Consider the following 19,365-nt stretch of genomic DNA (forward strand, 5'->3'; position numbering starts at 1 on the left):
TCCCCAGCCGTCTACCTCAGGAGTGGGCTCTGGTGAGGAGGCTGTGTACAGACGTGTTGCTTATCCTGTTGTCTTGCTAGCTCAGTCCTTCCGGCACGTTCTATGCCTCTCTCCCCTCTTCCCTGAGTGCTCTGTTACCCTGCTCTGTCCTGGGCTGGGGCTCCTTCCTTCACCCCGCAGCCTATATGACCAACATCCATCTCCTCTGGAACTTTACTTGAGAAAGGTGGGTCCTCTTACCCCCAGTGTGTCCCCCACTTCCCACACCGAGGTGAGCCAGCACCTTCACTTTCTCTTATTGGTGGTGGTTGTTGAGTGAGAGTGGCTCAGAGTGGGGGCGTCTGATGTCTCAGGGTGTTTTCTCCCCTGTTCCCAACAGGCGGCAGATGGGGCCTGGGGCCTTGGATTCACTTGGCACAGCCCTGGGCATGCTGGGCAAAGCTCTTAATGCAGTGGGAGGGAGATCATCTAACACCCTCTCCTGAGACCCTCACTGGAGCCATCGCTCAAGTAGAATTAGAATCTGTTGCTCCCAATTCTACTTGTTCGAGAATTCTACTTAGAACTTCTCAGCAGAGGTGAATCAGGGAAGAAAATTCTTGAGAGACACTCTGGAAGGGTCCTCCATGGACATAGCCCTTTCTGGCCACCCAGTGCACTCCTGATGTGGATGGACCTGGGAGGGGTCAGGGGACCTACCCCTGGCTCATTCTTGTGAGGCCTTAAATTTCCCAATTCCTTCCAGAAGCTACATCCCCATTCATATTAGTTAAATGTGCACTCTGTAACACGCAGGATCCTTATTTTTTCCTAGCAAATACTTTTTTTTTTTTTTTTTGGCTTAAACAACTGAAATTTATTTTCTCACAGTTCTGGAAGCTAGAATTCCAAGATCAAGGTGTCAGCAGGTTTGGTTTCTTCTTCCTTGGTTTGCATGTGGTCATCCTTCTTATGTCCTCATACTCTTTCTTCTGTGTTCTTAATTCCTGGTGTCCTCACAAATACCTTTAAAAAAAAAAAAAAGATTTTATTTATTTGAGAGAGAGAGAAAACACAGAGAGGGAGAAGCAGGCTTCCCGCTGAGCATAGAGCCTGATGTGGGGCTCCCTCCCAGAACCCTGGGATCATGACCTGAGCTGAAGGCAGACTTTTAACCAACTGAGCCACCCGGGTGCCCTCCCCATCCCCCCAGAAAATACTTTTAAGTGTCCCCAAATTTTGGAGCAAAAGGTTCTGGTTCCTGTATTCAGAGGTCCGTTGGGGGAATGGGAAGCCAGATTTTCTCCCCCCCCCCTCACTAATTCCTTGTACTGATCTAGCACATTCCATGCATATGTTGATTGGGTCTGAAGTAAGGTTTTTTCCACCCCCTCTTTCTTAAAAATTAGATCTTAGGATGGGTCCATGGGGAAGTAAGTTTTTATATGCAAATACGTGGGCTAATCTTTTAAAGTACTGCCTTTAGGCTGGGCCATATTTGGCAAGGACAAAATGCCATTATGCAGTGCTTCGTTGGGGGACCCCCTCCCAGGACCCTCCACCCTGGCACTCAGACCCCTAATTGACAACACACTGTTCTGCGGCCCCCCCACGCCCCGCAGCTTTCCCCCCAGGGAAGCAAGGCCCCTCCGCTCATCACCCACTCTGTGGGGGAACTGAGGCATATTCAGCTGCACTTACAACCTGCTCCCCACAAAACTCCGGGGCCAGAGCCCAGGAAGTGGCACAGCTTAATTGGGTCTGTGGGGAGAGGCAATTAGTTCTAGCTCATTCTAGCAAGAGAATGCCACATGGGCCTGGTGATTAGGAGCGCCAATGCTGCCAGGCCTGCAGACCCGGCCCGAGCTCCTTCCTGCCACTCGGTGCTTCCCAGGGACCCCATCCTACTGGAAAAGTTGGGGTTCCTCAGAATGAGAGCAGGTGTGAAATTATTTCAAATGTATCAGTTTGGAAATCTTAATGTGTTGCCTTAATGTTGATTGGTGAATCAGTCTGTGGAATTTAAAATGAAAATCTTGCAGCTTGAAAACTAACCGTGATGTAGAAGTATTGATTATTTGGCATTTTTTTGGCTTCTCTCAGCAATTAGGCTAATTAGAAAGGGACTTTCATTTGTGAGCCCATCTGTAAGTCTGGTTTTAATATAGTCCTTTATTCATATTAGGGACAGGTTTATTTTTGTTTGTTTTTTTGTGTGTGTTTTTTTGTTTTTTTAATGCAGCCCTGGAAGAGGAGTTAGGACTGAGAAGGCATAATTGCAGGTGATTAATGAGAAAGCACACATTTGTGGATTTTTAGAGAAAAGCCAAAGGAGTGTGGTCTCCCCAGTGCTTTCCTATCAGCTCAACTTTGGGGCTCCCTGATGTCTGTGGACTTCAGGTTTGCAAGAGATTTTTCTTTTCTTTTTTTTTTTTTTTTCTTTCTTCCAATTTCTTTTTCTTTTTTTTTTTTAAGTAGGCTCCACACCCAGGGTGGAGGCCGGCACAGGCTGAAAGCAGGACTCTCAGATCACGAGTCAGATGCTTAACTGACCCAGCCACCCAGGTGCCCCTGCAAGACACTTTTCTAGAACTGAGTGGGAAGAGGACACCTCCCACCTCTCCCTTCACCCATCATGTGTCTGACCCGCTGCCACTTTGTGATTCGCTCTTTAGTCCCAAATGGAAATACCCCAGCTCAGGGTTCACCCACCAAGAGAGCCTCCCCAGAGAGGGAGGAGTAGTTAGCATAGAAAACCTCCAGGATTTTAGGAGCACCTGGGTGGCTCAGTGGGTTAAAGCCTCGGCCTTCCGCTGGGGTCATGATCCCAGGGTCCTGGAACCAGCCCCGAATAGGCTTCTCTGCTCAGCAGGGAGCCTGCTTCCCCTCCTCTTTCTCTGCCTGCCTCTCCACCTACTTGTGATCTCTGTCAAATAAATAAAACCTTTAAAAAACAACAACAACAAAAAACCTCCAGGATTCTAGCTGTGTTCCAGGTGGAGGCTTTTAACTGAGTTCTAGAATCACTCTCTTCTCTTCACCACAGCCCTGTGAGGTATGGATGCCATCATCCCTGTGTCACGGAGGAGGAAACTGAGACACAGGCTGGTGACTGACTGAGGGCTTGGAAGGACCCCCCCCCCCCCCCCCCCCCCCCCCCCCCCCCGCCCTGCCAGTGGCCAGCCCCAGAGAGATCTCCATCTCATCCAGCCCTTTAGGAATACTTGGGGCCTAGGATCTGTGTGAATATGTTGTAAAGAGAGTATCAGCTGTAGAACCCTATGTCACCAAGTTGATGTTGGCAAATGAGGCCAGGAAGGTGTGGCACGTGGAGCCCAGGATGTGTGGCCCTGGCCTGAGAAGAGGCTGCTGGCGGGCTGGGTGGCAGGGTGCGAGCCCCCAGGGCACTTCCAGCTGAGGCCTGGAAGGGCTGACCACCCAGGGATGCTATAGCCGTCAGAGCTGAGATGGTGCCCTTGAGGACACATTGGCCACCTGGGAAGGCTTCTACTGCTAGTTAGCACGGAGCCTGGGGATGGACAGTGCCAGGGAAGCTTCTTCTCCAGGACCTCGGAGGCAGGCCCACTGGAGATGGACAGCCTCCTCTGCGGGGACCCAGGGGTCCCCTCTCAGCTGCCACAGACCCAGAGACCCTGCAAATGTGGCTGGCCCCAGGCAACCTGGAAGCTTGTGGGTAGAACTGGGCCAGGGAGGAAGGTCTGAGGTGGCCTCTCTCTCTCCTCAGCTTTTCCTTCTGATTTTCCCTGCCTGTTGGTGTCCTACCTATTGTCTGGTATTAGCTGTGATTTTCCACCTACTCTGGGCCTTCTCCTCCAGCAACTGAACACAAGGAAGTCAGACACAATGTGGGCTTTGAAACAAAAAGTGTGTCAGCCCTGACTGTTCTCCTCCAAGGGTCCTGCTCAGAAACTGTAAGAACTGAGCCAGCAAAGGGCAATTCTCTTGCCAGACACATCGTCCCTCTCTGTAGGCGCACAGGGCAAGGCCTCCAGGGCATCTGGGGAGTCTACTGGCTGCCCCTAGGAGGAGGGAGGAGGTACGTGGGAGAGCATTTGCTGGCCTGGGGGCTTGACTTTCTCAGAGCCGGGTTAATTCAGTTACAAGAACGAAGGCAAGGTGGAGAAGTGGGGAGGAGGGCTGCTCTGATGCTCAGCATATTTGGCACAACATAAATGCACAAATAGCGCTTATGTTACATATATTCAGTTATACTCCTGGCGGGGGGCGGGGGGAAGGAAGGAGAGAGAGAGAGATTGAGATTTAAATGCTGCCACAATATCTGTCCCCCAGTCCTGCCCACGTGATTGTGAGTGACCCACAACCTCAGCTGCTGCGTGTGCCCCACCTGCTTAAGCCTCCCTCCACGCACATGTACACGCGTGTGCACACGCGAGTGTGTCAGCCCAGAACAGCAGGCCCCCTCCCTGTTTCTGTGGCTCAGCGGAACTGACTTTCCTGGAGTTAACAGGGAGGGTTTCTGCTGGTTTCAGACCGGCCTTGTTGGCTATCTGCAGACAGTAGCCCATCGACGAGTAAGGGGATGGTCAAGGATAAATTAAATTATAGTTGTACGCTCCTTCAAGTGTGACTTCGGCGACTTAACACTCAGGACTCCACTGTACGATTTAGTCCCATCTGTCCTCAGCACCCCAGGCAAGCTCATCAGTACTCATCAGTACATCAGAGAAATGCACTGTCTCTTCTGGGGACATTCTAGCTCTAGTTCGTGCTGATGCCTGTCTCGCCTCAGAGGGAAGCACTGCCCAGCCAAACTACTTAAACTGTGTTTCAGCTTCCTCATCCTTACTTAAAAATGAAAAGTACTGCCAAATGGGGTCATTGTGAAACTTAAGGGACATAATGGGGAAGCTCCCCAGGGATGCCAGGCAGCCAGAAAGTGCCACCTCACACGGGTACCACTGACCCTGGGATCTGGGGAGGGGGTATGCCACCAGCATGGGCGGAAGGGCAGCACATTCCTTCCTGGGACGCACAATGCACCTGCAGATGGCCAGGCTGGGAATGAGCTGGGACAGAGAGCCAGGCCACATGCAGGTCCCTGAGCCCCAGGGCTGGAGTGGGAGGCTGAGAAGGTTCCTTACATGGAACACATGTGAACTCATAGCCTGGTTCGGGGGCCTCTGCTGGCCTATATGGGCCTCAGGGTGCAGTGAAATGCTGCCCCTCGAGTGTGGGTGCCCAGCCTGGTGGGCCAGAGTGAGGGCTGGACTTAGCCCTTGAGGGCACGTTGTGCAGCACATAAACTACACAACAGTAAACAACTAGACTCCCAGCCCTGGGAGTTTGTGTATTTAAATCAAGGCTTTCGTGTCAGCTTTTGAGAGCTTGGTGAAACCGTGGCCCCTTTCCATAGAAAGTGGATAAACCCACGCACTTTTGCATTGTCCCAGAGGACTAAGACCTCTCCACACCTGATGCTTAGAGCCTAGGTTGGAGACCCCCTGATCCACAGGTGGGGAGCTCATGTGGATAGTGCCTGCGCCTGGCTGCTGATAGCAGGGTCCAGTCTGAGTTCTCTAGCTTCATGAGAACTGTGAAAGTCTGTGCTGCTTTCAGAAAAAGGCAGAAGTTCTTTATATGCTATTTCAAAGGGTAAAAGAAGATCTGGGCCCTGCTGCATTGGCCAGCCTGCACACCTACACCTACTCCCTCCCTTTTGCACGTGGGCCCTTCCCTCAGCCCTTCCCAGCTCCCCAGTCTCCTTCCCACCATCGGCCCTTTGCACCTCCTCTTCCCTCTGCCTGGACTATTTCTCTCGTCTCTCTACCTTCTCAACTCTTACCTGATCCAAACGGCCCTTCCTTAGGGAGAATTCTGTTCCCTGGAGGCCTCCATGGCACTGGGCCCTTCTCCCTCCTCTCATCAGAGTCCGTGATTAATGCCAACCTTCCTTTTCCGCTGGAAGGAAGCAAGTGGGTCTGTTCACTATTGTATTCGCAGCAGTGTCTGGCACGCAGGAGGGCAGGGGATAAATACATACGCAGTCGGTGAGCAGCTCACCTTTGCAGAGGTGGGAGGTGTTTGGTTTGTCATCTTCATGTCTTTTGATCCCCAGCTGCCCTTGTCTTGTGTGCCTGACTCTCTCCTCCTCTCTCCCTGGAGGTGTGCTGAGGCTCCTGGAACATGGGGAGGAGTACGTGTTCACCCTGCCCAGTGCCTACGCGCGGTCCATTCTCACCATCCCCTGGGTGGAGCTCGGAGGCAAAGTGAGCATCAGCTGTGCCAAGACGGGGTACTCGGCGACAGTCATATTCCACACGAAGCCTTTTTATGGAGGGAAAGTCCACAGGTAGGATGCCGCCCCGGAGGCTGTGTGCCTTCACATGATACCCTGTTTTTCTCTCCTCCAGAGGCAGCTTGTATTCCAACCATGGGAGGAGTTAGCAATCAAGATAGAGTGAACACACCTTTTTTTTTTTTTTTAATTTTTTATTTTTTACAAACATATGTATCATTAGGCCCAGGGGTACAGGTCTGTGAATCGCCAGGTTTACACACTTCACAGCACTCACCATAGCACATACCTTCCCCAATGTCCATAACCCAGCCACCCTCTCCCTACCCCCTTCCCCTCGGCAACCCTCAGTTTGTTTTGTGAGATTAAGAGTCTCTTATTCATTTTTTCCTTACCTACCCACCAAACCTCCAACTTTGCCTCTCAACTTCCTCATATCAGGGAGATCATATGAAATTGTCTTTCTCTGATTGACTTATTTCACTCAGCATAATACCCTCTAGTTCCATCCACGTCATCGCAAATCGCAAGATTTCATTTCTTTTGATGACTGCATAGTATTCCATTGTGTATATATACCACTTCTTCTTTATCCATTCATCTGTTGATGGACATCCAGGTTCTTTCCATAGTTTGGCTATTGTGTACATTGCTGGTATAAACATTCGGGTGCATGTGCCCCTTTGGATCACTATATTTGTATCTTTAGGGTAAATACCCAGTAGTGCGATTGTGGGTTGTAGGGTAGCTGTATTTTCAACATTTGGAGGAACCTCCATGCTGTTTTGCAGAGTGGCTGCCCCAGCTTGCATTCCCACCAACAGTGTAGGAGGGTTCCCCTTTCTCCGCATCCTCGCCAGCATCTGTCGTTTCCTGACTTGTTAATTTTAGCCATTCTGACTGGTGTTGACGTGATATCTCATTGTGGTTTTGATTTGTATTTCCCAGATGCCAAGTGATATGGAGCGCTTTTTCAGTGTCTGTTGGCCATCTGGATGTCTTCTTTGTAGATATGTCTATTCACGTCCTCTCCCTATTTCTTGATTAGATTATTTGTTCTTTGGGTGTTGAGTTTGATAAGTTCTTTATAGATTTTGGATACTAGCCCTTTATCTGATATGTCATTTGCAAATATCTTCTCCCATTCTGTCAGTTGTCTTTTGGTTTTGTTAACTGTTTGCTTTGCTGTGCAAAAGCTTTTATCTTGATGAAGTCCCAATAGTTCATTTTTGCCTTTGCTTCCCCTGCTTTTGGCGATGTTTCTAGGAAGAAGTTGCTGTGGCTGAGGTCGAAGAGGTTGCTGCCTGTGTTCTCCTCAAGGATTTTGATGGATTCCTTTCTCACATTGAGGTCTTTCATCCATTTGGAGTCTATTTTTGTGTATGGTGTAAGGAAGTGGTCCAGTTTCATTTTTCTCCATGTGTCTGTCCAATTTTCCCAACACCATTTGTTGAAGACACTCGTTTTTCCATTGGACGTTCTTTCCTGCTTTGTCGAAGATTAGTTGACCATAGAGTTGAGGGTCTATTTCTGGGCTCTCTATTCTGTTCCACTGATCTATATGTCTGTTTTTGTGCTAGTACCATACTGTCTTGATGATGACAGCTTTGTAATAGAGCTTGAAGTCTGGAATTGTGATGCCACCAACTCTGGCTTTCTTTTTCAACATTCCTCTGGGTATTCGAGGTCTTTTCTGGTTCCATATAAATTTTAGGATTATTTGTTCCATTTCTTTGGGGGAAAATGGGTGGTATTTTGATAGGGATTGCATTAAATGTGTAGATTGCTTTAGGTAGTGTAGACATTTTTGCAATATTTGTTCTTCCAATCCATGAGCATGGAACATTTTTTTATTTCCTTGTGTCTTCCTCAGTTTCTTTCATGAGTACTTTATAGTTTTCTGAGTGCAGATTCTTTGCCTCTTTGGTTCAGTTTATTCCTAGGTATCTTATGGTTTTGGGTGTAATTGTAACTGAGATCAACTCCTTAATTTATCTTTCTTCTGTCTCATTGCTGTATAGAAATGCAGTTGATTTCTGTGCATAGATTTTATATTCTGACACTTTACTGAACTTCTGTATGAGTTCTAGCAGTTTTGGAGTGGAGTCTTTGGGTTTTCCACATAAAGCATCATATCATCTGCAAAGAGTGATAGTTTGACTTCTTCGTTGCCAATTTGGATGCCTTTAATTTCTGATTAAATGTCGTCTGATTGCTGAGGCTAGGAGTTCTAGTATATGTTGAATAGCAGTGGTGATAGTGGACATCCCTGCTGGGTTCCTGACCTTAGCGGAAAAGCTCTCAGGTTTTCCCCATTGAGAATGATATTCACGGTGGCTTTTTCACAGTTGGTTTTGATGATATTGAGGTATGTATCCTTTATCCCTACACTTTGAAGAGTTTTGATCAAGAAAGGATGCTGTACTTTGTCAAATGCTTTTTTAGCATCTATTAAGAGTGTCATATGATTCTTGTTCTTTCTTTTATTAATGTATTGTATCACATTGATTGATTTGTGGATGTTGGACCAACCTTGTAGTAGGAATAAATCCCACTTGGTCATGGTGAATAATCCTTTTAATATACTGTTGGATCCTATTGGCTAGTATCTTGGTGAGAACTTAAGCATCTGTGTTCATCAAGGATATTGGTCTGTAACTCTCTTTTTTGATGGGGTCTTTGTCTGGTTTTGGAATCAAGGTAATGCTGGCCTCATAAAATGAGTTTGGAAGTTTTCCTTCCATTTCCATTTTTGGAACAGTTTTATGAGAATAGTAACTAATTCTTCTTTGAATGCTTGGTGGAATTCCCCTGGGAAACATTCTGGCCCAGGGCTCTTGTTTGTTGGGAGATTTTTGATGAATTCATCAATCTCCTTACTGGTTATGGGTCTGTTCAGGTTTTCTATTTCTTCCTGGTTCAGTTTTGGTAGTTTATATGTTTCTAGGAATGCATCCATTTCTTCCAGATTGTCAGGTTTGCTGGCATATAGTTGCTCATAATATGTTCTTATAATTGTTTGTATTTCTTTGGTATTGGTTGTGATCTCTCCTCTTTCATTCATGATTTTATTTATTTGGGTCCTTTCTCTTTTCTTTTTGATAAAGTCTGGGGGGTTTATCAATCTTATTCTTTCCAAGAACCAGCTCCTAGTTTTGTTGATCTGTTCTATTGTTTTTTTTTATTTCTATTTCATTGATTTCTGTTCTGATCTTTATTATTTCTCTTCTCCTGTTGGGTTTAGGCTTTCTTTGTTGTTCTTTCTCCAGATCCTTTAGGTGTAGGGTTAGGTTGTGTACCTGAGACCTTTCTTGTTTCTTGAGAAAGGCTTGTATCGCTATATATTTTCCTCTCAGGTCTGCCTTTGCTGTGTCCCACAGATTTTGAACCATTGTGTTTTCATTATCATTTGTTTCCATGAATTTTTTTTTTTAATTCTTTAATTTCCTGGTTGACCCTTTCATTCTTTAGTAGGATGCTATTTAGCCTCCATGTACTTGGGTCCTTTCCAACTTTACTCTTGTGATTGAGTTCTAGTTTCAAAGCATTGTGGTCTGATAATATCCAGGGAATGACCCCAGTCTTTTGGTACCAGTTGAGACCTGATTTGTGACCCAGGATGTGATCTATTTTGGAGAATGTTCCATGTGCACTAGAGAAGACTGTGTATTCTGTTGCTTTGGGATGGAATGTTCTGAATATATCTGTGATGTCCATCTGGTCCAGTGTGTCATTTAAGGCCTTTATTTCCTTGTTGATCTTTTGCTTGGATGATCTATCCATTTCAGTGAGGGGGGTGTTGAAGTCCCCTACTATTATTGTATTCTTGTCGATGTGTTTCTTTGATTTTGTTATTAATTGGTTTATGTAGTTGGCTGCTCCCATGTTAAGGGTATAGATATTTAAAATTGTTAGATCTTCTTGTTGGACAGACCCTTTGAATATGATATAATGTCCTTCCTCATCTCTTGTTATAGTGTTTGGCTTAAAATCTAATTGATCTGATAAAAGGATCACCATCCCAGCTTTCTTTTGATGTCCATTAGCATGGTGAATTGTTTTCCACCCCTCACTTTAAATCTGGAGGTGTTTTCGGGTCTAAAATGAGTTTCTTGTAGAAAGCATATATATATTTTTTAATCCATTCTGATACCCTGTGTCATTTGATTGGGGCATTGAGCCCATTTACGTTTAGGGTAACTATTGAAAGGTATGAATTTAGTGACGTTGTATTGCCTGTAAGGTGATTGTTTCTGTATATTGTCTCTGTTCCTTTCTGGTCTACTACTTTTAGATTCTCTCTTTGCTTAGAGGACCCCTTTCAATGTTTCTTGTAGAGCTGGTTTGGTGTTTACAAACTCTTTTAGTTTTTGTTTGTCCTGGAAGCTTTTTATCTCTCCTTCTGTGTTCAATGACAGACTAACTGGATATAGTTTTCTTGGCTGCATGTTTTTCTCATTTAGTGCTCTGAATATACCATGCCAGTTCTTTCTGGCCTGCTGGGTCTCTGTGGATAAGTCTGCTGCCAATCTAGTATTTTTACCATTTTATGTTACAGACTTCTTGTCCCAGACTGCTTTCAGGATTTTCTCTTTGTCACTAAGACTTGTGAGTTTTACTATTAGATGACAGGGTGTGGACCTATTCTTATTGATTTTGAGGAGGGTACTCGGTGCCTCCTGGACTTTGATGCTTGTTCCCTTTGCCATATTAGGGAAATTCTCTACAATACTATAATAATCCACTCCAATATACCCCCCGCCCCCCCTTCTTCTTTTTCTGGGATCCCAATTATTCTAATATTCTATCATCTTACAGTATCACTTATATCTCGAATTCTCCCCTCGTGGTCCAGTAATTATTTGTCTCTCTTTTGCTCAGCTTCTTTATCCTCTGTCATTTGGTCTTCTATATCACTAATTCTCTCTTCTGCCTCATTTATCCTAGCAGTAAAAGCCTCCATTTTTTATTGTACCTCATTAATAGCTTTTTTATTTTAGCTTGGTTAGATTTTAGTTCTTTTACTTCTCCAAAAAGGGCTTTTATTTCTCCAGACAGTGTTTCTCTGATATCTTCCATGCCTTTTTCGAACCCAGCTAGCACCTTGAGAATCGTCGTTCTGAACTCTAGATCTGACATATTACCAGTGTACTTATTGATTCAGTCCCTAGCCTTCGGTACTGCCTCCTGTTCTTATTTTTGTAGTGAGTTTTTCCACCTTGTCATTTTATCCAGAGAAGAATATATGAATGAGAGAATAAAATACTAAAAGGGTGGTAACGACCCCTGAAAAATGTGCGTTAACCAAATCAGAAGAGATCCCAAGTCATGGGGAGAAGAAAGGGGGTAAAAAGAAGTTAAAAAATTTTTAAAAAAAGAAAAAATATATATATTAGACTGGTGACTAGAACAGAGCCACCCACTTGATTTTGGGAGTATTTTGGTCTCTTAGAAGAAACTACCTCCCAAAATTTTAAAGAAAGAAAAAAAAATACACACACACACACACCACACATGCGCACACACACCAAAATAAGTAAACACGATGAAGGGATGGAATATGACTGTAAAGATGAAAACTTTTAAAAAAATTCTAAAAAAGGAGTTGATAAGTTGGTTGGAAAGCGAAAGAAAATGAATGTGGAGAGAATTTTCTCAGGTTGGAGACTAGAACAAACCGTGTGCTAGATTTAGGGTACATTTTGATCTATTAGAAGAAGTTGTATCCCAAAATTTTTTAGAAGAAAAAATCCTATGTGTATACAAAAGAGTTAGATACAATGAAGGATAAAATATTACTACAATAATAAAGGTTCAAAAAGATTTTTTTTTAAAGAAAAGTATTGTTAAGATAACCTAGTTAAAAAATGTTAAAAGAGGAAAGAGTAAAAGTTAAAAAAAATCAGAATAAGAAAAAAAAGATAAACAAATTTAATTAACTTTGTAAGACTAAAGGATCATGGGGAGAAAGCCATGAATTCCATGCTTTGCTTTCCCCATCCTCTGGAATTCTGCTGTTCTCCTTGGTCAGTGAGCTTGGTCTTGGCTGGATGTTCTTGCTGATCTTCTGGGGGAGGGGCCTGGTGTAGTGATTCTCAAGTGTCTTTGCCCCAGGCGGAATTGCATCGCCCTTACCAGGAGCCGGGCTGAGTAATCCGCTGGGGTTTGCTTTCAGGAGCTTTTGTTCCCTGAGCGCTTTCCGTAGAGTTCCGGAGGACGGGAATACAAATGGCGGCCTCCTGGTCTACAGCCCGGAGGAGCCGAGAGCCCGGGGCCCCACTCCTCAGTGCGCCCTCAGAGAAAAGCGCTCAATCACTCCTGTCTCCCTGGCCTCTGGCTATGCTCTGAGCTCACCCACCTGTGACTGAGCGTTTCTGTCTCTGGCACACAGCCCCGTTTGGAGTCTCCAAACCCAGCAGATCCCTGTACTCTTCCAGGGGGTCTCCCTGGATCTTGTGGGGTCCCTGCACAAAGAGCAGTGGTCTGACTTTGCCACAGATCACAGTTTGAAGTAACCCCGAGCTGAGAGCTCACTCCTTGGCTCTGTCTCTGTAGTCGGCTTCCCCGCTCTAATACCTACGAGCCCTGCGATACTCAGACACCCCTAATCCTTCTCTGACCCCGCAGGACCTGAGGCCACACTGTCCCCCCATGGGCTTCACCCTGGCTTTGCTTCTGGAGCGATGTTCCTCAGTGGAGAAGACTTTTAAAAGTCTGGATTTTGTGCTCTGGTGCTCTGCCACTTGCCGGGAGCTGACCCCTCCCCACGGTCTATCTTCCCATCGCTCTGGATTTACTTCTCCACTGGTCCTACCTTTCAGAAAGTGGTCGATTTTCTGTTTCTAGAATTGCTGCTCCTCTTCTCTTCTATCTCCTGTTGGATTTGTAGGTGTTCGGAATGGTTTGATAAGCTATCTAGCTGATCTCCTGTGACCTGATGTCGTCTCAGCCTGTACTCCTCCGCCATCTTGACTCCTCCCCCTGAACACATCTTTTTCAAAGGCACCTTTTTCCCACCCACGCCCCTGACATGGTAGTTTTTTAAAGCCCTCCCCAATCTGCACTTTCAGTGAAACCCTTTGGTGATAGAGTCCTGGGACCCACACCTGAGAATGAAAGCTGCTTCCATTTTTTAAGATGACTTTTCCCTTCTGGGGACACATGGGGACACAGCCCGTTTCTCTGCTCTGAAACAATTCCATCTGTGAGCTTAGATGCTGCCTGAGAGCTCTTTTTTTTTTTTTTTAATATTTTTATTTATTGGGATGACTGGGTGGCTCATTTAGTTGGGTGTCTGCCTTCAACTCAGGTCATGATCCCAGAGTCCTGGGATTGAGTCCCAGATGGGGCTCCCTGCTCGGCAGGAAGCCTGCTTCTTCCTCTGCCTGCTCTGCCTGCTGCTCCCCCTGCTTGTGTGTGCTCTCTGTCTGACAAGTAAATAAATAAAATCATAAAAAAAAATATAGATTGCTTTTTTATTTGATAGAGAGCAAAAGCAGGGGGATTGGCAGAGGAAGAGGGAGAACAGACTCCCTGCTGAGCAGGGAGCCCAATGTGGGGCTCAATCCCAGGACCCAGGACCATGACGTCAGCCAGAGGCAGATGCTTAACCGACTGAGAGCTCATTTCATGTTAAGTTGATTTCCATGATGTATCCCGGACCCCATATCATCTATGAAATCAGGACACTTTAGAAGCTGGGGAAGACTGATCCTAAGAAATCGAAGGGAAAGCCTGCTGTTTGAGGGCAGCCTTAAGTTGTTGTTTTTGTAGTTACAGGTCACCATCTAAGCAAGCTCCCATTTTGGCCCTTTTCCTAGGGAAGTGTTGTTCTGTATGCTGTTCATGCAACATGTCCAGTGTCACCCGGGGAGGGGGCAGCCCACAGTGCCTGTTTGGGAGCCAAGCACTCTGGCTTGCACGAGCCGTTCCTCAGACCCTGTCAGCAGTTTGCAGTCAGCTGTGGGGGCACCCCCGACAATAACAGATGCTACCGATCAGGTGTCTTGCCCTTTGGGGAGCCAGTTGTTAAAACGTTTTGCCAGCCCCCTACTAGCACCCTGCCAGTGTGAGCATTTCCCTCCTTTATCCGCGGGGTCTCAGGCTGATTGTGCGCAGTCCTGTTTGGCCTATTCTCATGCCCTCTTGGTGGGTAAAATGTAGCAGTATTCAATGCTATTTTAGGGAGAAGTGTATACTTCATTTCTACTGAATTGCTCGATTTCCACCCCAGTAAAAGCTTAGCACCTTTGTGTGTGTATCAAAATTAAGCAATTAACATGGCTGCATTGCCTCAACTAAGTTGCAGACTTCATTCACATCTCACCAGTTGTTCTACCAATGCTTGCCGTCTCTGATCAAGAATATTAGGTCACATTTTCAGAGCTAGGCTTTAAGGTAAATGGCAAAAAACAGTCCCTCCCCCTGGTGACCCCATGGAAAAGAATCTCTGTTTGTGAGTACGTGTTTTAAATTGTGAGCCTCTGTTTCGATAATCCCGCAAAACGTGTTCATTTGACTCATTCATTCATTCATTCATTCAGGGTCACAGCCGAAGTGAAGCACAACCCAACTAACACCATTGTTTGTAAAGCCCATGGGGAATGGAATGGTACCTTAGAGTTCACCTACAACAGCGGAGAGACCAGGGTCATCGACACAACCACACTGCCAGTGTATCCCAAGAAGATCAGACCTCTGGAGAAGCAGGGGCCCATGGAGTCCAGGTGGGAGCCTGGTGGGGTTTTTCTTCTGGGCTTGGCTCTTCTCAGCTTCTGACCCAGGGGACTGAGAAGAAGCCACTGAGCACTCAGCTAATGGAAATGCATCATGAATAGCTTTGTCACTTGAATTTCTCACTGCGTGTGTCTTTGGAGTAGATCCTTGGTAGCTTTCAGCTTAGTTCTTCTGTAAGTAGAGGTGGGTTTGAGGATGGTCTATGGTAGACTTTTAATGCTGGTCCTAAAAGAGTTTGTCAGCTCAGGTGGTCTGTTGCTTGATTGCAGAGTCAAATAAGGGGTTGCTGGTCATCTAAGAACTGTGCCTGGAAGCCATGAGATACTGTTTTGTTCTCATTAGATTAGCGACATGATTTAAAAAAAAATGCAGTAGTGGCAAGAATGTGATCGAACTGACAACTCTGGATGTTTCTGTAGGGAAAGAAGCTTATAGTGAGAGCATGTGCCGTATAATTGTGTGGGTCTATAGCTTCTAACTCATGAATTCACTTTAGTTTTGTATCCCATCCTTGGGGATCTATTCTGAAGGGAATTCTTAAATTCAGAAAAGGTTTTAAATATACAGTTGGGTATTTTTTCTCAAAAGAAAACTAAATAATAATGAAGAAACCACCTACCTGTCCCAACAATAGGGAAATGGTTAAAGTAGACTATGGAGTATCCACCCAATTAATATGTCTACTCCATGGTATGGTTTTACTGGAGCCGTTTATTTTTTTTATTTTTATTTTTTTTTGACAGACAGAGATCACAATTAGGCAGAGAGGCAGGCAGAGAAAGAGGAGGAAGCAGGCTCCCCGCAGAGCAGAGAGCCCGATGCGGGGCTCGATCCCAGGACGCCGGGATCATGACCTGAGCCGAAGGCAGAGGCTTTAACCCACTGAGCCACCCAGGCGCCCCACTGGAGCCGTTTAAAGGGTTGTTTTTGCAGGGACAGAAGCAGAATCTTCTTAGAATATGCCCTTTTAAAATTTTTAGTCCAGGAGGTTAGCAAACTACAGCCCATGGGCCACATCTAGCCCATGGCTGATTTTTATAAAATTTTGGGGGACCACAGCTTTGATCGTTAATTTACATTTGATTTATGGATGCCTTTGTATGGCATTTAAGCCCTTGTGACCAAGACCATAAGGGTCTGCAAAGCTTACTATGTTTGCTATCTGGCCCTTGGAAGAAAATGTTTGCCAATATCTTTTAGAGTTCTCTGCCCTCTAAATTTGGGACCACTCGCTTATGATGAGACCATCATGGGAGGTCCTGCCCTTGAGAGCACCCCCACCATGGATGTCCTTGTGCTCAGCTTCTCCCTCAGCTTAGATATGTGTGCAGGGTGTGTGTGATGAAAAGGCTATGACTGGATCCAGCACCCGCCCCTCACTCTTTCCTGCCCTGACCTCCTTGTTTTGGTCTGTTGGACCTGGATTTAGAGTCCAGTTCCAGAAGTTTCTCCCATGGTAGAATGGGAGCCAGAGCATTGTTCTCCCTGGGGCTGTGTATGGTGGGGCTCAGAACAGGTCTGGTGTGCAGATCTCGTCCCCTGTCACCTGGCTGATTCTGATTCCCCTCTGAAGGGGCTGCTCATTGTCTCCACTTGGCTTGCAGCCTGGTCTGCCTTTTCTCGGCTTCGTCATGCCAACACTCTGTGCTTCCTGCCATTCCAGACCCTCTCGTGGACGAGGCCAAGGGTTCTCTACTGTGGGAGCGCACTCTGGCCGTGGATCTAATTCTGGAATGTCTGCTTACTCCTGGCTGCAGAGGCATCTTTTCCCCAAAGTCAGGGAAGGAGTCCTCACAGTTGAGAATGCTTATAGTTTCTTTTGTGCAAAAATCCCAAATTGCCCTGATGCATTTACACGAGGAAGCACAAAGGGGATGCATGTGCGCATCCTCCGTCCCTGTCCTCCTCCAGAGCAGAATATGAATCAGGAATGGTCCCTGAAATGGTCCCAAGGGGGAAAGCTGGTCTAGGCTGCCTTCTGTGATGAATGAATGAGTGAGGCAGAGAAGTAATTTTCCATGTGGACGTGGGGCCGGATGGCTCCTGCCTCATAAACACAGACACCCACTCATCCCACTCTACAACTCTTAATAGCGGGGTCCTCCGTGGATCAGCAGCTGTGGTTCGTATTGATGAGCTTGCTGACCTTGAGCCCGTCCCTTTATGTGGATCTTATCTTTCTCTTTAAAATGGGGATGGTCATATAGCATCCATACCCCTGGGTTGTTGTGAGCTAACATGAAGGTAAATTGTTAGGTATATGATACGCAGTGTGTCTGCTGTGATTGTTGTTGTCATACTGGTAGTCTTAATACTGCTTACTACTGCTGTTACTCGATTCAGTTGCTAGACCCTCAGAGCCCCGAGAGAGGCATGCTGCTCGGGACATAGAGGGGGCTGGAAACTTGGGCACCTGTTGGCCCTGGATTCTCATCCTGGCTCTAGGGGTCTTCGAGGCTCCTGGACTGCGCTCCCCCTGCCCCAGTGCCCTCCCCCCCTCAGTTCTTTCTGGGAACTGCCCTTGTCAGGCCAGCTGTCCTTGCCTGACCACTTCCTCTCCTGCGTGCATCCCCAGGAACCTCTGGCAGGAGGTGACCAGATACCTGCGGCTGGGGGACATTGATGCTGCCACCGAGCAGAAGCGGCGCCTGGAGGAGAAGCAGCGGGTGGAGGAACGGAAACGGGAGAACCTCCACACGCCCTGGCAGCCCAAGTATTTTATCCAGGAGGTAACTCTGCCACCTGACTTGTCCCAAGCGAGGGGCAGATGGGTTTGTCTTGCCATTGCAGCCATTTGGATGGATGAGGATGGGGTAGGGGAGGTCCTGGGGAGGTTTGGGGCTGTTCTGCTCTGGCTCCAGCTTTGAGCCTGGCCGTCCTGGGGCAGAACTGAGCACCTGACACTTCCCTTCTGACATCTATCATCAGAGTAGCCCATCAGCCTGACAGGGAGCGAGAGGAATGGATGGGGTGGAGATCTGGCTGCTGTCCTCTTTAAAAAGCAGAAACAAAACAAAAAACATGGTCCCTGCTACTTTATTATTAGTAACAAGTTAACCGTGAAGCCCTCGAATGGTCCAGAAGGGATGGACCTGCTAGGAAAGGCCAGCCTGAGTCCTGTGTCCTCAGGGCTGCTGCTGTCCCCCAGGAAAGTGACACTGAAAGAGTACTGGTCACCAGGCTCCCCACCCCCTAGGCAAGTGGGCTGGATACCACCGGCCCCACCAAGCTTCTTACGCTTCTGAAGTTGTTTGTGGAGCAGTTGGGAAGCTTTCTGAGAACAGAATTGGAAATAATGAAAGTGTGGGAGCCCCGGTTTTCAATGCAGGCCCTCAGGAGCTGGGCCGTGTCAGTGAGACAAGGACCCATGAGGACTGGGGCAGACCCAGGAGTCCCTAAGGGGAGTGGAAGCCACTTAACCACCAGGCAATCCCAGACTGTCCCATTCTTCACAAGTGAGAAATCGGGTATTCACATGGTAGCCAGGAATTTTAACAAGTTGAAACGCAGAGAGCCGATGGAAGGATGTCTCAGCTTTCTTTGGCCCAGATGCTGCTAGTGTCTGACTTCAGCCCCAAGGAAGGGTTCCGCTGTGTAGCAGGAAGGCAACAGGGTGAGCTAGGGACTTTGAGGTGGACTTCTGGTCAGGAACAGGAGCTGCCCTTCTCCCCACAGGCAGGAGCAGAGACTTCAAGGTTGGATTCTGGTTCAGACAGGAGGCCGGCTTGAGCAGACTGCTTAGGAGGCCACGAGTGAGAACAGTGTCCGGAGGCCTTGCCTAGGTGGGGTGACTCTGTATTAGTCAGGCTTCTCCAGAGAAACAACACAAACCGAAGCAGGAGATGGGAATATAGAGACATCTATTATGAGGACTTGGTTCATGAGACTGTGGAGGCTCAGAAGCCTCAGGATCTGCCGTTTGCAAGCTGTAGACCCTGGGAAAGCCAGGGGTGCAATTCAGTTGGAGGGCAAAGGCCTGAGAACCAGGGGAGCCAGTGGTAGAAATGCCAGTCCCAAAGCAGGAGATGAGTTGTCCAAGAAGTGAGGCAGGAAAAAAAAAAAATTAAGTCCTCCCTTCTTTGCCTTTTTTTTGGTTTTCAGGCCCTGGATTGGATCATGTTCACCCAGTCTAGGGAGGGAAATCACCTTGGCAGGGCACTTATTATCATGACTGGAAACAGCCTCACAGACACACAGATCCTGTTGAATCTGGGCACCATGGCCAATCAAGTTAATACACAAAATTACCCATTACAAAATCAGTCAAGGATCTTCTTGTGAGGTGGATCTGGTCTCTCTGAGACAACTAGTTTAACTGGCTTCTGGGAAAAGTTAGACATAGAAAAACCCCAGAGATGACAACAAAATAACCA

The 19,365-nt window shown here is 46.8% G+C and overlaps 1 protein-coding gene across 5 annotated transcripts in view; it reads left to right on the forward strand.

The window, feature by feature from the left end:
* OSBPL10 (oxysterol binding protein like 10) overlaps nucleotides 1-19,365 on the forward strand; it is a 320,106-nt gene that overhangs the window by 298,712 nt on the left and 2,029 nt on the right. For all 5 annotated transcript variants that reach the window (XM_032320875.1, XM_032320787.1, XM_032321062.1 and 2 more), the window contains 3 exons: nucleotides 6,124-6,310; nucleotides 14,800-14,982; nucleotides 17,568-17,721. In XM_032320875.1, coding sequence (XP_032176766.1) covers nucleotides 6,124-6,310; nucleotides 14,800-14,982; nucleotides 17,568-17,721 — 524 coding nt within the window. The remainder of the gene's footprint in view (nucleotides 1-6,123; nucleotides 6,311-14,799; nucleotides 14,983-17,567; nucleotides 17,722-19,365) is intronic.

This window comes from Mustela erminea, chromosome 1 (genome assembly GCF_009829155.1).
Source record: "Mustela erminea isolate mMusErm1 chromosome 1, mMusErm1.Pri, whole genome shotgun sequence".
NCBI lineage: Eukaryota > Metazoa > Chordata > Mammalia > Carnivora > Mustelidae > Mustela > Mustela erminea.